This window comes from Cygnus olor, chromosome Z (genome assembly GCF_009769625.2).
Source record: "Cygnus olor isolate bCygOlo1 chromosome Z, bCygOlo1.pri.v2, whole genome shotgun sequence".
Taxonomy (NCBI): domain Eukaryota; kingdom Metazoa; phylum Chordata; class Aves; order Anseriformes; family Anatidae; genus Cygnus; species Cygnus olor.
In genome coordinates, this window is record NC_049198.1 from 18,122,938 (window position 1) to 18,139,163 (window position 16,226).

At 41.9% G+C, this 16,226-nt stretch overlaps 1 protein-coding gene across 1 annotated transcript; it reads right to left on the bottom strand.

The window, feature by feature from the left end:
• Window positions 1-6,384: 6,384 nt before the first annotated feature.
• On the bottom strand, window positions 6,385-14,914 carry ESM1 (endothelial cell specific molecule 1). Its single transcript, XM_040542269.1, has 3 exons — window positions 14,333-14,914; window positions 10,424-10,579; window positions 6,385-8,240 (listed from the first exon to the last, which is right to left on the bottom strand). The coding sequence occupies exons 1-3, from the start codon at window positions 14,631-14,633 to the stop codon at window positions 8,140-8,142; spliced, it is 558 nt and encodes a 185-aa protein (XP_040398203.1). The 5' UTR covers window positions 14,634-14,914; the 3' UTR covers window positions 6,385-8,139.
• Between the last annotated feature and the right edge of the window lie 1,312 nt (window positions 14,915-16,226).

Below are 16,226 nucleotides of genomic sequence, written 5' to 3' on the forward strand. Positions count from 1 at the left end.
AAGTAAAGGGCATTTATCTCAATCAAATGTTTAACGCAGGTTTATGGTTGCATTTCTTGCAGCAGGTCCTCTCTGCTACTAACAATATATGAAGTTCTGGACAGTTTCATCTTCCTCAGGCTGTGCTACTGATCCCATTATTTCTCTTTCAGCAATTTTGCTATTTTCTTTTTTGGATGCAGGATGGAGTCAAAAGATTTGGAAACCTACAAACCCAAATGGAAAAGGAAGATGGTAGATGCTGTATATAGTAAAATGTCAGTTTATGTGGATATATCACTTATTATATCTATTTTTTTCTTCCACCAAATTCCCCATGTATTACAAAATTAATCATGTCTTGGTAGAGCAAGAGTCCCCTTACGTGACGTGATATGCTTTTCTCCTTTCTACATTGTTTTTCAGTTCTTCAGCTTCTCCTAACATCATGGGGAAAAATATTATAAAGGTAAGAGCTATTCTCTCCATCCCAGTGTTTAAAAACGTAACTTTTTTTTTTTTTTTTTTAAATGAGACATTTTAGTACTATGGTATTGCAGCAGTTTCCAGGATAGTAACACATGGAGTGGGCATAAACTCTCACATGTTGAACCAGGTAAGACATATATATCAGCCAAGAGAGATGTTTTTGACATATCAATTTGATCCTAGGGAATTAAGTGTCCTAAGAAGGAATTCTTATCCAGTATATCACAAGAAAGGCCAGTGTGTGGCCATTGAGCCAGTTATAGGCTCAGGCTTATGTGGAGAATTAGGTTTATCGTCTTCTTGCCTCCCATTAATTCCAGCCACTGCTGTGTCACTTTGCTGCGGCCTGCCCCTGAAATGCAGCCTTTTAGCTGCCTTAAAGCCTGGTCTTTTCTTTCTATTACTGCAAAGTTAAGAGCCTAAGGAAAAGAAAGAAAAGTTTAAAAATAAAAAATAGAAAGGAAGTTTAAACTGAAGTGGCTAGAAAGGGAGTTTCAGCACCCACTCCCCTGCAAAGGCACCCACAAAGCTGTGTGGTGGGTTCTGCCTAGCTGGATGGCAAGGGGGAACAGGCCAGTTGCAGGCACCACAGTTGCGTTTGCTAATGTGCCGTGGGCAGCTGGGAGGCTTACTGGGATCACGTCAAAGAATGAACACTGTGGGGCTGGGGGTTAAGGTTGGATGGTGCCTCTTTCCCAGATAAATCACTTATGATACCAGAAAAACAAGGGTTTCCAGGAATCCATCCTGTCTTGGACTAAAACTTGTGAGAAGATGCAGGTGGGCCACCAGTTCATGAAGTAACCAGGCCGAGGGCTGCCCAGCCTCTCCGCTCACAACCAAGTCTTTCAGGGTTGTTTTGGGGCACAGCACAAGCATCTCTGCCACCTCCACTGGTAGGTGCCACGCAGGTTGGTTCCTTACCTTCTTGGTTATGTTTTTACCTGGTCACTGGAGAGGCTGACCAGCATACGGGAGAGGTCCTGGGAAAAAGAATGGCAGTCTATTTCTGGACTGGACCCATAGGTCTCATTTTTAGTCGTTAATTTTCTCAATTACTGAACAGTAAGCTAGCAATATATTTACTACCTCTTACCTTTTTTTTTCCCCCTGATATGTAAAGACACTGATAAGTACTCTGCAATGCAATATAATACTTTCTATTACAGCCGGAACAATAGGATGTTGCAGACACCATTACAGTACAAACAATATACCATTTTAGAGTGATATCTGAAATTCACAGAGGAATAAAAAAGCCTATATCCCATCCACAATTCAAATAATACATCAAAAATATATTTCCAGCGTAGACCAACTTTTAATGACAAACAGCTGTATCAGCTTCAACTGTGCAAAACATCTTTAATGCACTAAGTTCAATTTCCTTGTACAAATACATTCACGCAAGTGTTGTGAGACATATCACTACCTAATCACCAGAGTGTGATTAACAGTATAAATTTGCCTCTGTGATCTACTCAGACATATGCATTAGTGCAAACACACCAAAGTATATGTTTTAAAGGAAAATGTATTTATTATCATCTCTGTACATGCTTGATATCTATTTAAATGGACTGTCAGGTCACAGCAGTGTTTTGAAGGTATTTCCTGACACCTGCAGAGTTGGTAAATATTTCCTGTTTTTGTTGTGTCTGTTGAAAATAGGAATTTTACAAGTTGGAACAGATAACTTGACAGGCACCATGATCCCCAGTCTGGCAGGTCTTAATGTGGTTTTCATTGGGGTTTGTGACTATTCAAGGGCTGGACAGCCCTGGATTATCCTTGTGCTGACAAAACAGCATGTTCTTGCTTTCTTGCTCTCCCAAAATAGGCACCAGTGCTACTCAAGCATAGTCATTCGTGTATCTATGTTCTGGGCAGCCACCAATGATGCAAAACCCAGCTGCGTGGCTTAATTTTTGCAGAATGGGTGAGTATAGCAATTATATAGGTGACAATACAGCAAGATCTCTGAAAGCTGAAGCATTCCTTCCTGTCTCTCAAGCAGCACCATGTGCATTTGTGGGTTAGGCAAGATGCTCCGTGTAAACAAACAAACCTGTGTTTGGATGAAGAACAAGGCAGAGATTTCCTTAACTTTATTAGTATGCTGTCCTCCTGATCCTCCCTGATCCCCTCCCATCCACCACGCTCCCAAAGCAGTCGCAGTTCAGACTCATGTGCTGGCTCCCTTCTCGCTTTTGAAAGCTGTCAAGTAAATACTCTACTGAAATTCAGAGCAACAGTTAATTGTGCATAAGCTGATCTTCACTGTTCTAATGAGACTCAATTGATTTTTTCATGAAACAACATAATTCACACAGTCCTTCTGCTTTGAGCAAACGTTAGGCATACAAAAGAGTTATTTGATAAATTAGGACAGCCAAAATCATATGAACATTACTTGAAAAAAATCTTTCTTCCTCACAAGAGAAACATCTATTTTTGAAGAACAAATAATGGATTGGAATGCCATTGAAATCCAAACACAATATTAGTATGTTCCTGAAAAAAAAAAAAAGGTACAATACTGAGGGAGAATGCACAAGAGCCCTTGCAGCTGTGTCACACTTTCCTGTTTGTTATTTTTAGTTTTCTATTCCCGCTTTTTATTTTGGGCTTTGCTTTGCTTCCTATGCAGCTTCCCTTTAACTCCTGTATAGCTCTTTCTTACATATTTCAGGCACATGGCTCTTTTTTTCTCTCTTTTTTTTTTTTTTTCTCTCTTTATTTATTTATTTATTTTTTTCAAAGGAAACCCAGGCAGTACTGTCCAGTTTCAGGAACTTATGTTTCTTCTGGCAGTCGTTGAGTTCTTGGTTTTCTGAAGGCATTTAGGAAATTTACATTGCTAGTTTTCAGCTTTGAACATGATAAGGCTTTATAAGCATAAGAAAAACATCAGCTCACAAGGAGAATGCAAGTCCGCACTTTGGTATGTCCTGGTCCACTTTGCACCTGGGAAACTGATGGTGTCTGGACCAATATTACAGTTCCAGGACAGCATTTAACAAAAAAAAAAGGAACAAAAATGGTTTTAAAACACTGTATTACGATTATTATTTTTTTTTCTTTCATACTTATATATTGAAGTATTTGCAATCTTGTACAGACATACAGTTTGTCTTAGAACAGGAAATGTTATCACCCCTTAAAATTGTACTACAAATACCCCATTTCTGAGTACTTTGCTTTCAGGCCAGGACCTATCCACACAGAATTTGTTAAGAACATCAGTTGAGGTCTAAAAAAGATATTTGGGGGCTGGTGGGTGGGGAAAAGACTTAATTTCCCCAACAATAAACATAATTGCAGGGGAAGGCTTGCAAGTGTGCACAAATAGACTCAGAAATCTGTAGTCACTTGTTTAGTCCAAAAGGTGTTAAAAAACAAAAACAAAAACTGGAAGATTTTGAAATTGGTATCATGATTTCTAGGACTTGGCTTCCAACAGAAACTGAAAGCTTGGGGCTGGCAATATTGATACTGTCCAACAGTAACTATGAAATCAGAGTACATAGCAAAGAAGTGAAAGTATCTGCTTCCCTCCTGAACCTTTCCTCCCCTTACTTTAAAAAGCTTTTATTGATTGCCAGGGTGGACACACACTAAGAAGAAGGTGAGATTGGGCTTGGTCAACGCATAAGGGGAAATAATGGGACACCAGAAACCTGAAAATTTCACACAGTAAGTGCATGGTAGCTGGTCTCTGTTCTGGTATTAGGTAAAGTAGAGCCATCTTTCAACACTGCTGCTAACTTCAGTGAACAGTATAACATAGGAGAGAGTTAAAATGGTTGTACCAGGACAGGCTGAAGATCCTTCTAGCCCCATATTCTCTTCATAATGGCGCTTAGCTCTCTCACATCCAGCCAGACTGCCGTTCTTTTTCCCAGCAGGTAAGGAACCATCCCGGATGGCACCTACCACTGGAGGTGGCAGAGATGCTTGTGCTGTGCCCCAAAACAGCCCTGAAAGACTTGGCTGTGAGCGGAGAGACTGGGCAGCCCTCAGCCTGGTCACTTCATGAACTGGTGGCCCACCTGCATCTTCTCACAAGTTTTAGTCCAGCATGACTGGTACTTTTTATGATACTTACATACCATAAGCCAGTGTTGCACAATACAGTAAATGACAAACATAAATCAGCCCCAAGAAGTGATAAACAGCATGACAGGGAGTGTAGACAGCCAGTAAGGTGTTACCTAAGAACTCTGAGAACAAGTACAACTCAGAGAGCAAAACCTCAGCATTGTGACCAGCTACTATTAAATTAATATAATGCTTAGAAAAAATTTGTTCTAACGTGCTGTGATCGGACCTGTCATTATCTCAACACTTCTAGCCCCAAATAGGACACAAAAAGGACTGTTGTGGTTTAACCCAGCAGGCAGCTGAGCATGACACAGCTGTTTGCTCACCTCCTCCTACAGCGGGATGAGATAGAGAAGTGGGGGAAAAAAGGGTAAAAACTCATAGGTTGAGATAAAGGCAGTTTAATAGGACAGAAAAGGAAGTGATGATAATAATAATAATAATGATAATTATTATTATTATTATTAATAATAATAACAATAATAATAATAATAATAATAATGATGATGATAACAATGATAACAATGATAACAATAATAACGATAATTCCAGAATACACAAAGCAAGTGGTGCACAATGTAATTGTTCAATTGACGAATGCCCAGACATATCCCAAGGAAGAGCACACCTTGGCCAGCTCCCCCCAGTTTGCTGTTCAGCACAACACCACACGGTGTGGGACACCCCTTTGGCCAGCCTGGGCCAACTGTCCTGGCTGTGTCCCCTCCCAGCTCCTGGTGCACCCCCAGCCTCCTCGCTGGCAGGGCAGCACGAGGAGCTGAAACGTCCTGGGCTCTGTGCAAGCACTGCTCTGCAACAGCTAATGCATCTGTGTGTTAGAGTTATTCTCGTCGTGAATCCAAAGCACAGAACCCCACTGTTTACTAAGAAAATTAACTCTCTCCCAGCTAAAACCAGGACACTACCTAACTTGAGGCTTGTGAAGGAAAGGAAGGTCAGCTAAAAAGAGAATGCCTGAAACACACAGGGTTAGGTGAAGAAAGGGAAAATGTCTAAGAAAATCCACATACGCAAATACAGGGGAGTGTGCAGTGGGAAACCAGGACAGACGTGAAAAGAAAGGTCAAAAGATGAAAGGGTCGAAAATAAAGAGGCAGGCTAAGAGCCCTTGGTCCCATGATCATCATTTCATCATTTGCATCATTTCTTCTACGACGTTAATTTCACTGCCACTAGTACCAACAGGTAGAAGTTTCAAATGACAATGGGTACAATTTTTTTCCATTATAATTTCATGTTGGAAGCTATTGTGTGTGGAGCAATCTCTCACAAGAGCAGCTGAGGAAATACAAAAGCGTTTTATAAATTGCATGGAAAAGAAAAGAAAGCATCCCAAACCAGTTTGCAGATGTCCCCCTCTTTCTCCTTTCATCCTTTATTTGCCACGTGTGAATCTATGAGTTACACCCATATGGTAGATCAAACAGTGCCAGGGAATCACAGCTGCTGGTCCCTGGCATGGCAGTGGCCTGACCAGCAAGAGGGCTCCCAGACCTTTCGTGTGCTTGGCCAAGGAGGGACCATCCCCAGTGGGCAACCTGGCCCAGATGCCTTGTGTTGGAGATGGAGGTGGTTGAAAGTGACACAAGCCATTCTGGACACAAGCCGTTCCCTGCCACTCAGCTTCAGCAAAGAATGGTCCCCAGCAAATTCACCCAAGTAGATGCAGGCAATGTAAAATCACTTCTATGGATTCGGGAGCAAAACTGTGCTGAGCCTGCATGTGTAGTGGCTCTGCCATCACCGGTCTTACTCTGTCACTAATGGATAGACACAACAGTGATGCTTTCAGTCTTTTTTTTTTATTGAACAATAATAACATATACTTTTAAAAATCAACCAGCTTATTAGATTTACATTCAAGAACTCATAATGTCATTTATGACACCTGCAAAATAGTAATAATGTATGCAAATATTTACTACATTCTTTAAATAATTCTCTTCAGTCTGCTGAAGGAACATGGTTTTGATCCTGCTCTCACTGAAATTGAGAAAAGATTACTTTTTATATCAATAGACGAGAAGCAATATCTTTGCCTGTAAATATCCCCAGATAATATTATGCTCTCTCTACAGGTTAAAATGTGGTATATGCTAGTTCAAGACTTATATTTATGTTTCTTTGACTGTCATGGCAAGAGGACCCGTGTTGCCCTACTGATGTCTGGATGTTCGCTGCTGTCATTGTCCGTTAGTTCTGACACGGCGTGGCTCAGAGCTTCCCTCCCAGGTGAGAGCACACTGCTTTCACTGAAGCTGGCTTTGGATCAGGGTTTGGACTCTTGAAAGTCTTTGAAGTTTCCTGTTCATAGTTTTAAGGTATGTTTTGAGATTCTGCACCAAACCTTGCCTGTGGTACTGCGTGCTCCTTCTCTCACTGAGGTCACTGTCAAAGCTCACGTTGCTTTCAGAGGAAATAATTCAAACTGCATTTCCAATGAGAGTGCTCTGCCTTAGGAGGCAGTTCATGCAATCCAGGGTCACTCAGATATAGCTGCATTCATTTCCATTTTCTGAGGATCCGGTTGTTTCTAAATGTATTAGAAAACCCATCAAAGTGTGGATTATTATGTTGCAAATTCATAATCCAGTTTGGGCTGAATGGTGGACTGCCAGTTCCTACAGCACTCTAAAGTAGATAAATTATGGGGCAGGAGCCAGTGATGAGGATGGAAAGTACGAAGACCCACTTGCTGATGTCTGGCCTTGGTCCCACTCTTCCCCAAGGAATGCAAGCATTGCCTTAATGGCACCAAAATAGCTGCTTTGTAGAAACATATACATATAAGTAATGCTAAACAGCTTTTTTTTTTTTTTTTCAGGTCTTCCTCTACAAATCTGTATAATTTACAGAGCATCTGTTTCTCTGTACAGAATTTAACTTTAGAAATCTACCTTAATACAATATATGACTGCAGTAAACAACTAAGTTTTTCATAAGATATAAACTTAAATGCTGGGTGTTTTCTTCCTGAAGAAAGGTGTATTTATCTCCAAGGGATTGTCATCAAATTTAAAAAAAAAAAAAAAATCATAAAATGATGGGTGACTAACATTGGCTTATTTCATTCACACCTTTGCGCTCCTACATTGTTATTTATTATTCTTGTCAGTGTGACTCAGGAGGGGCATTGCTTTCTATCCTGGCATTTGTTGATGCGCATTTCTTTTGCAGTGGTTTCACACACCCAAACTGTCCACTGAATTCAGTGAGAGCTTTCCTGGCCTGAGGCTGCAAGAATCAGCCTTTGACTTTATTTAAATGAATTGTGTTGTGTTTTTTTTTAATATTACTATACATTCAGCAATCCGCAATATGTTTCTCTGTTCAAATACTTATCAAAACAAATATCAAAAATCATATACACTGTACAGTCTATTTTTAAGTAAACATTTTTCTCATGAAAAACAGAATCACAATTGCCCTTCAGAGGTTACATTTTCATATGATATAGATCTACTTTGTTCTTAAAGTGTGTTGTTGCATATTCAATAATCTGTGAGAAATGCATTCACTTGACAGTCTTATTAGCGTCAGTAAATATCAGCGAGGATTTAGCCATTTCATTACCGGAGACCGAATTGCTTTCTCCTTAACAAATTCCTCTTTTACAGAATTGCCATCCCCTGATGCCATGTCATTCTCTGAAAATATAATAAAAATAAATAAATAGTAAATTTCATGGTAATGAGAAAAATAGAATATTTTCCTGCAGCAATGTTTCTGTCTTGGGGAACACCTAGAAAAAGGTCAGTTGACAACTCTTCTTGCAGGAATCAAGCTGAATGTCTCTAGTTAGCCAGTCACAAAATTTCTGCTAAATTATGGCATAAGTCAGATGTGTTTTCTAATAGTTTAAGCATAAGGCAGGTGACCTGAGTTCAGTTTCCAGTTCTCACTGTAGCACTCACATGTGACGTGGGACCAAACCACACATCCTCACAGGGATAGCTACAGCAGTAAATTAAAGATGCCTGCAGCTATTCTCTGGCTGAGGCCAGCTGGCATACAATAGCTTGATCCATGCCATTAAGCTCTCTTGTGCTCCAAAAAAAATAAAAATAAAAAAGTAAAAGATATCCCATTTGTCTACTGGAAGTGGTTCCTGGCTCACGCTAATTCCTGAGCTGCGGCTGAGGCTGCTTGGCAGGGCTGGCTGGCCTGGGGCAAAGCACGCCAGCTGCTGCCCTACTGTTTGACAAAGAAGGTGATCACATTGCAATACACAGGAACACACTTTGGCACCCTTTAATTCACTGGAGTACATGTAGCTATAATGCCTTTATAAAATATACGGGCCAGAAACTCATACAGTTAAAATACAGAAGCATTCACAGCTGTTTTAATTAGCTGAGAATCTGTTCTAGATTATAGAGTTGACTCTGAAGACCACAGTCAAATCAAATCTTGCATGATCATCCCATGAACTACTGCACACAGAGGTCCTGGTCCAGTGATGAACTTCTGAGGGACAGATTTCAGCGTGAAATCTTTGCATGGGTGAAAAAGTTCCATTTGTTTCCATGGGGTCAGGATTTCATCCTGGCTGCTATCAGGCAATGTGGTAAACACTGAGCGTGCAGAAGGCTTGGGACAAAACTCGAGGAAGAGGAAAGGGGTGGAAGCACCGAGGAAAACAGGCTACCTGGGAAGACCTGGAATATAGACTAGGCACAGAAAAAAAGCAAGGCAGGAATGATTTTCATGGTATCTTAGCACCTAATAATAAAGGCAAAAGAACACAATCACAGAGGAAAATCAGGAAGGATCAGGACTGATCCATCTTGCAAAGTGTTTTTCAAAAATCCTTTTAAATGTAGTAGGAGCATAACCTCAAGCAGTTTGTTTTCGTCTAAGCTTTTCTAACTAGAGAGTGGGAGAAAGATAAGTGTCAAGGCAACAAACTCTAGATGCTTTAATATAACAGGAGAAAATCAAACCAAGACAAACAAACTGTAGCAGGAGGAGAAATAAAATTCAAAAACTTTAGGGTGAAATTTTAAAGAAGCCAGTAGTTCTAGGATTAAGTCTCTGATATTTAAAATGCTTGTATTTCTATTCATTTTGATTTGTGTTTAAATTTAGGGTAAATATAGTTTGGTTAGATATACCTCAGTATCATCAAGAAAAAGAGTCAAAAGAGGAAGAAAAATTAATCCCAGCTATCAAAAAAATCAGTGGTCACTTCCTCCTGCCTGAAAATATTCCAGCTTTTCACATCTTTTTTTAAAAACAAACAACAAACAAAAAACCACTTGAAAAATCTGTTACAGGCTTCACAAATAGTCTTAAACATAATAATTTATTCCAAAGATATTGGAATAATTAAACTAAGGCGTTTCATAAAACAGCTCATTGACATCTGAAAATGTAGAAAACTCTGTCTTCATGAGAAAAAGATATTATTTTTACTGTATATAGCTGACAGTGGTAATGTAATCTAGTGAAGTCGTATTTGGATTTCATCTGAACTGGCTAATGCAAGTCCTAGCGTATCCTCCCATTGCACAGGTGGCATCACGCTGCTAGTGCATTCAACAGCTGCAAAGTATTTTGCCCATGTTAGGAGTTCAAAATGCTTTTCCCATGTTTTACAGCTCACATAAATCCTTGTCTTATGTTAAGAGAGCTGCCAACAAGGGAAAATGAAAAAAAAAAAAAAAAAAAGAAAAAGAAAGAAAGAAAAAAAAAACTACGTAGCTTGTGTTGTTAGCTGTTTGCACAGCTCCACAAAAGCACACACCACTCATGCACAGCGTGCACAGTGGGCTAGTAGATCACGTACAAGGCAATTTATGCTAAAATCACTTGCCCCACAAAGTCTTACCTGTGTGTGAAATTATTTTTCGTCGATTTGGAGGCTTTGAAGCAGACAGTTGAAAAAACGGGAACTTCAAGCACTTCCCAGTTACTCTGTCACAGATGCCAGACGGGCAATTGCAGGTTTTCCTGCACTCCATGCCATAGGTACCGTAGGGACACTCTGAAAATAAAATTAAAAAAAAAAAAAAAAAAGATCGTAAGGTCGTATATCACTGCAGTCATCAGTGAACCAAGTCAGCACTCTGAATAGCTGTCCTGCATATAATAGCTGGCCTGAAACTCCTGTAGTATTAAATTGCAAATATAAAGCAATATGCATATGCGAACATGCAATCACAGAGGATGTCGTTAAAGGATTAGCATTGCATTTAGAGGAAAAGAACACTTCCGAAAGTTTCTGAGCCCGCTGCTTGGGCACGAATTTACCTGACCTGGGGGACCCGCAGGACTCGGAGCTGCCAGCGCCGAGGCTGCCTGCAGCAGGAACACGGCACCGGCTGGGAGATGGCCGCCAGCGTGACCTCGAGGAGCTCTCCAGGGTGGCAGTGCATCCTCCTGTCCCCACACCCTGGTGAGATGAGGAACGCTCCCAGAGATGTGCACACCCGTATGAAAAGACTTCTCAAACAGCAAAGGTCTGCCTTCCGCTGGCCAACAGCAGTGAGCTCTCACACATCTCCAGCCTAGAGAGTGAATGTGCTCGAAAAGGATCACGGCACTAAAAGGTCTGCCTGCTGATATACTGCATCTGGCCATATACTGCCCCGTTTCTGATCTCCCATCCCTGAGCAAGCTGGCAGAGAAGCACCAGAAGGCAGAATGTCAGGTCGGAAAATAAAGTTACTTGGCAAAGATTAAATCGGGTGCAGAAGGTTTGCCCCATCCCATGACAGATACAGATTGCTCGATAGGGGATGCTTTGCCCTTGCTAGATTGTGTAACTCTCCAGAGTGTTTAGGTTTGAGACCACAGCCCTTGTCATTCTCTCTTTTTCTGTTTTCATCTCATTTACTGTTTGTACATTTCCAGGACCCAAGCTTAAATGATGGAGACAAGGAAAATCCAGCTCCAACATTCCCTTTCCAAACCCCCCAAGAACAGATCATCCCAAGTGATGTTTGGGGTGTACAAGGAGAAGGATCTGTATGCTCAAACTATCCTTCCCAACCCAGGGTGCATGGTCACCCTAAATGACAAGTCCCAGAGATTTTCCCTTTCAAGTCGTAAAAGCAGATGAATTCTGTGTTGGACCAAGGATCCATCTAGCCCATGCTGCCACAAAATACTTCAGAAAGACAATGATCATAGCACATATGATACCTCCCTGTCATGTCCTCCTTTCCTCCCCCATTTCAAGCTCTGGGAATTCCCAAGCCAGACATGGTTTCTGTGCATTTAACATCCCACAACAAGGTTATCCTTCTCTGTCCAGTCTCCTCTTGAACCAATGCAAATATTTAGTTTTGCTATACAACCTAGACTATCTGGAAAATCAGGCTAAAGCCCCAAAATGAAGCCAACATTTGACAGTTCTCTGCATGCCCAATGGGTATGCATTTGTAAAGGAAAAGCACCTTAAAAACAACCAGCTCCCTCCCGGGCACTGTGCAGTGAATCCCTCCAGCCCAGAGGACCTCACTGAGCTTTGCCACCCTTCCCTTCCCAAGCAAGGATGCTCTTTGATCTACAGTTTGTCCACATAAAACAAAACCCAGATCCTGACAAAACAAAACAGTCTGGTTGTGCAGTGTCCTCCCTGAAGGACAAGCAGCGAGGGCTGAGACCACACACCCTATGGGGCATTAATCTGCGTGTTGTGTCTGCTCAGCCACCCAGCTCAGCGATGCGGGTTGCAAAGCTGGGCACAACAGAGTGGAAACAAGACTGAGTCCACAGTGCTTGGCTCCATGTGTAGGAATCCTAGCATCGATGATGCTCGTCAGGTCTGATGAGACTGAGAGACCTGAGTCAATTCTGCCATTCAAAGGTTATGTTCAGCAGGAGCATGCTCCTACATAAATTAGCAAGTAGCCTACAGTGATTTAAGAGAAACAAGAGCAGATTCTCACTGTGACAGAAATATCCCTAATTAAGAGCCTATTTACAAATAGAAGTGCAGAGCACCTTTCTTGCTTAGTCTGTTTTGGACAATAATAACACTGCTACTGATAAGAGTACGATACACTCTTATAACACTTTTTAGATAAGAACCACTGAAATGTTAATTAATACTCAGAAAACTGCTCTGACACACACGGTGCATATTCTACCCATTCTAGAATTAAGAAATTGAAGAAAAGAGAACTCAGGTTATTTGTCTACAAGTTCAAAGTAAATCAGTCACATACCATTAAAGAGAATCCAATCACCCTGGCTAAATAAATTATTACAAGCATGGAAGTTATTAAAATGAGTGAGTGATCTACTATCATGGTTATAAATGCATACCTAAAATAATAATACTTGGTCTGATGAAGTTTACATAGGTACAGAAAGAGATCGTACTATCTCAGAGCTGAGATGAAAAAGAAGAATTAGAAATGAGATATATATCTAATATTATATATCTATAATATCTAGTGCAAATCTGTATATGGGGAATACAAGCCTTAAATACCAGCTTAAAACTCAAAGTTTAGCTATGGCTTTATTGAAATCAATGAGAGTTTTTTCATTGACTCATTGGGAGAAAGGATTTTACATTTTCTACAGAGCTTCCAAGACTCAGCTACAGAGATTCAGATCTCATGTCCCTCAATGTTGCTTTTTTAAGCTTTCTATTGAAAATACATTTATATGAGGATATTGAAAAGTACAGAATAGTTCAAAAAACTGTTAAAAGAACTAGAGATGGTACCTTGCACTACAGCATTTTTAATAAACTGAAGATCAGTCAGCTATCTCTGGAAAATACTATTTTGATGGGTGCACCAAAGTTACGATCTTTATGCATAAATTCTAACCTTTAGAGACAAGAGGAGTGTTTTCAATTTCACCCTCAAACATGCACGTTAATACGTTTTTACATACCAAAGTAAATAAATGTGCGCTCTATGCAAGTCATCCTGAATGATTTTTGCAGCATCTGGTCCTAAGTCGTGCCTTTAACTGAGACTATTAATACTCCTAACATTTAACTGCCAAAACATCCCTGTGTTTAAGGAAGTTATTCAGAGGCATATCTGTATCTGCTTACTGAAGTGGTACACGAACACAGGAAAACTCACTGCTTCCATGCTTTGCAAAGCATTATTTTTAATTACTTACTTTAAAAGCTTTCCTCCTACCTCTCAGCAGCTTGATACCCCCTCTCCTTTAGAAGATTCTCCTTTTTGCACAGAACAACAAGAGCTCTTAACTGAAAAATGCCATCACGATGAAAAACATCAGCATGCAGCCTACCTGGCGTCAGCTGGGAGCAGTGGCTGCCTGCTCCTCTCCCCTCCAGCTCCTGCTCTTTATCCCTGCCCGTCACGCAGGAGGGTCTCTGCCTCCCCTGACCACATCCCCGGAGCAGCTGGGTACCTCAAAGGCAGGAGTGAATTAGACACGACAACCTCCCGTGGCAAGGTTGGACGTGCAAGATTAAGGTCTTTGCAAGTTACGCAAAGGCACCCAGCCGCTCAGCAGAAGGGTCAGGACTAGCACCTGGGTCTCCAAAGTCCCCGTCACAAACCTTATCTCTGTGCACACCCCATCCAGATTTCCTCACGGGTGTCCCCAGCTCTAAACAACACTCTCCCATCAACAAGGCTGTTCCTTCCTACACGTAACACCTGTCAATACCAGCAGGTATTTTTCACTTTCTTCTTGGCTAAGGGCCCGCTTCAGACCTTCCAAGCAGGAGGCAAGTCCTACGGGTAGGCTGCTGCCAAACTGCCACAGCGGGTGCATGCAAAGTGAAGGTCGTTACCTTTGCAGATACCAAATTCATCACCAAAGTCATCCTCCTCAGTGTAAAACTGGCACTTCAGCCCAGGGCCACACTTGACACCATCCATACCGGAGACGGTGCGGTAGCAAGTCTCCCCCAGTGCAGCCGCGCACACCCTGCAGCAGCCGCAGTCATCCAGCACCGTCCGCTTACAGCGCAAGGTGCTTTTGCACGCATTGCTCTCACAGGGCTCGGGGCAATCTACTGCGTATTTCGCACTCCAAGCGGTTCCAGCGTGCATGGGTGTCAGCAGGAGTGTGAGCAGCAGGAAGACCTTCATGTCTTGCAGGGGTCAATGCTCGGTCCCAAAGAGCAGGTTTTAATGTTCAGCCCGGTGCCTGGTGCTGAGGGAAGCAGCAGTACAGAATCCAAAGCGGTAGCTGCACACATCAGCCTACAAGTTTATGAGCTTTATACAGCGTGTTGCCCACATGCTGCACCGTCGTCAGCTTCCTCAATCCGGCAGCGCTGCTCCTGCCAGCCTCCCCTGTTTCAGTTTATGAAATCCAGGATGAAGGTTGGATTAGCACTCTGCTGCCATCCAGGAATTGAAAAGCCTGAGCTGATGTAATCTGTTATGTTTAGTTGGTTGTTTTGCATGAGGACTGAAAACTCTCTCACATCCGTCTCAAATGCTCAAGGACGTCTGCCAAAAGGAAAGAAAAAAACCCACACACAACCAAAAAAAAAAAAAAAAGAGACAAGTAGGTTGCATACCTTCCTTCAGGATAGGGATGGCTCTGAGGCGGGTGCTGCTGACAGCACCGCTCTGCCCTGCACACACAGCTCCTGTGGCCAGAGGAAAATCACACCGACTCGCCTCCCAGCTGAAAGGATAATTTTGAAAAGAGCAAACCTTCGCTTTCCCCTCCGAGGGGAGGTGGGCAGTTGCTGCAAAGCGCAAAGTGAGATCATGACATTTAATGTCCGAGTTCAGATATTTCAGCAGTGCTTTTCCTGCCTGCTCTGAAATGGTACTTTTTAATAAGTATTTAGGTGGGGATGAATTAAACATTTCACTCAGAGGTTATTGCTAGAAACAGGTCAGACAGAAACCAGGATTTTGTGGGATCTTCCGCAGGAAGTTGAGGAAAATGATCAATGAGATGCCCCTGACCTCACAGCCAAAGGGGGAAATCCCCATCTGTCACCAACACCGGCTGCACAGCCCAAATGTGGATCCGGAGGGACTGATTCTCCTCTCCTTTACACCACCTCTACCCTGACCAAGCTCTGTGGGATGCCCTGGTGTTGCTCCTCAATGAAACTAATGTAAATAAACTGAAAATAAGCCTCAATTTCCCCCCACCCCCTCTTAGACTTCATTCGCGCTGCCAGAGACTTGACAAGAAACAGCAAACAAGCTAGGAGTTCAGCACAACAGATGAGCCACCAGAGAGATGGAAATTTCTGCTCTAGAGAAAGATCTGCAGGAAAGGAGAAAAGGAACAAACCTAAACATAAAGAAATCTCTGAACAGCAAAAATTGCTGCCACCAAAGTTAGTGGGAAGAGAGTCAATGTAAACTTGTATGTGGCTAGCTTGCCATTTGGGAATCCTGCATCTCGCGTGGGCTGAGGATGCTGCCAGCAGGCTGCCAAATTGAAGGAAAGACTGGAAATATGCTGGAAATACAGGAGATCAGGAAAGCCTTTTATTCATGAATGCAAATGTTTATTGATAGGTCCAAAACAAAATGCTTGACTCTTCTGTCTTGCAAAGAGGCAAAGAAAACCAACATACTGTTTGTTGCATTTTAGGAAATGTTTTTGGTATATGTGGTATATGTGGCCATAAGAGCCTGGATGGATAGGATAGGATAGGGAAGGGAAGGGAAGGGAAGGGAAGGGAGGGAAGGGAAGGGAAGGGAAGG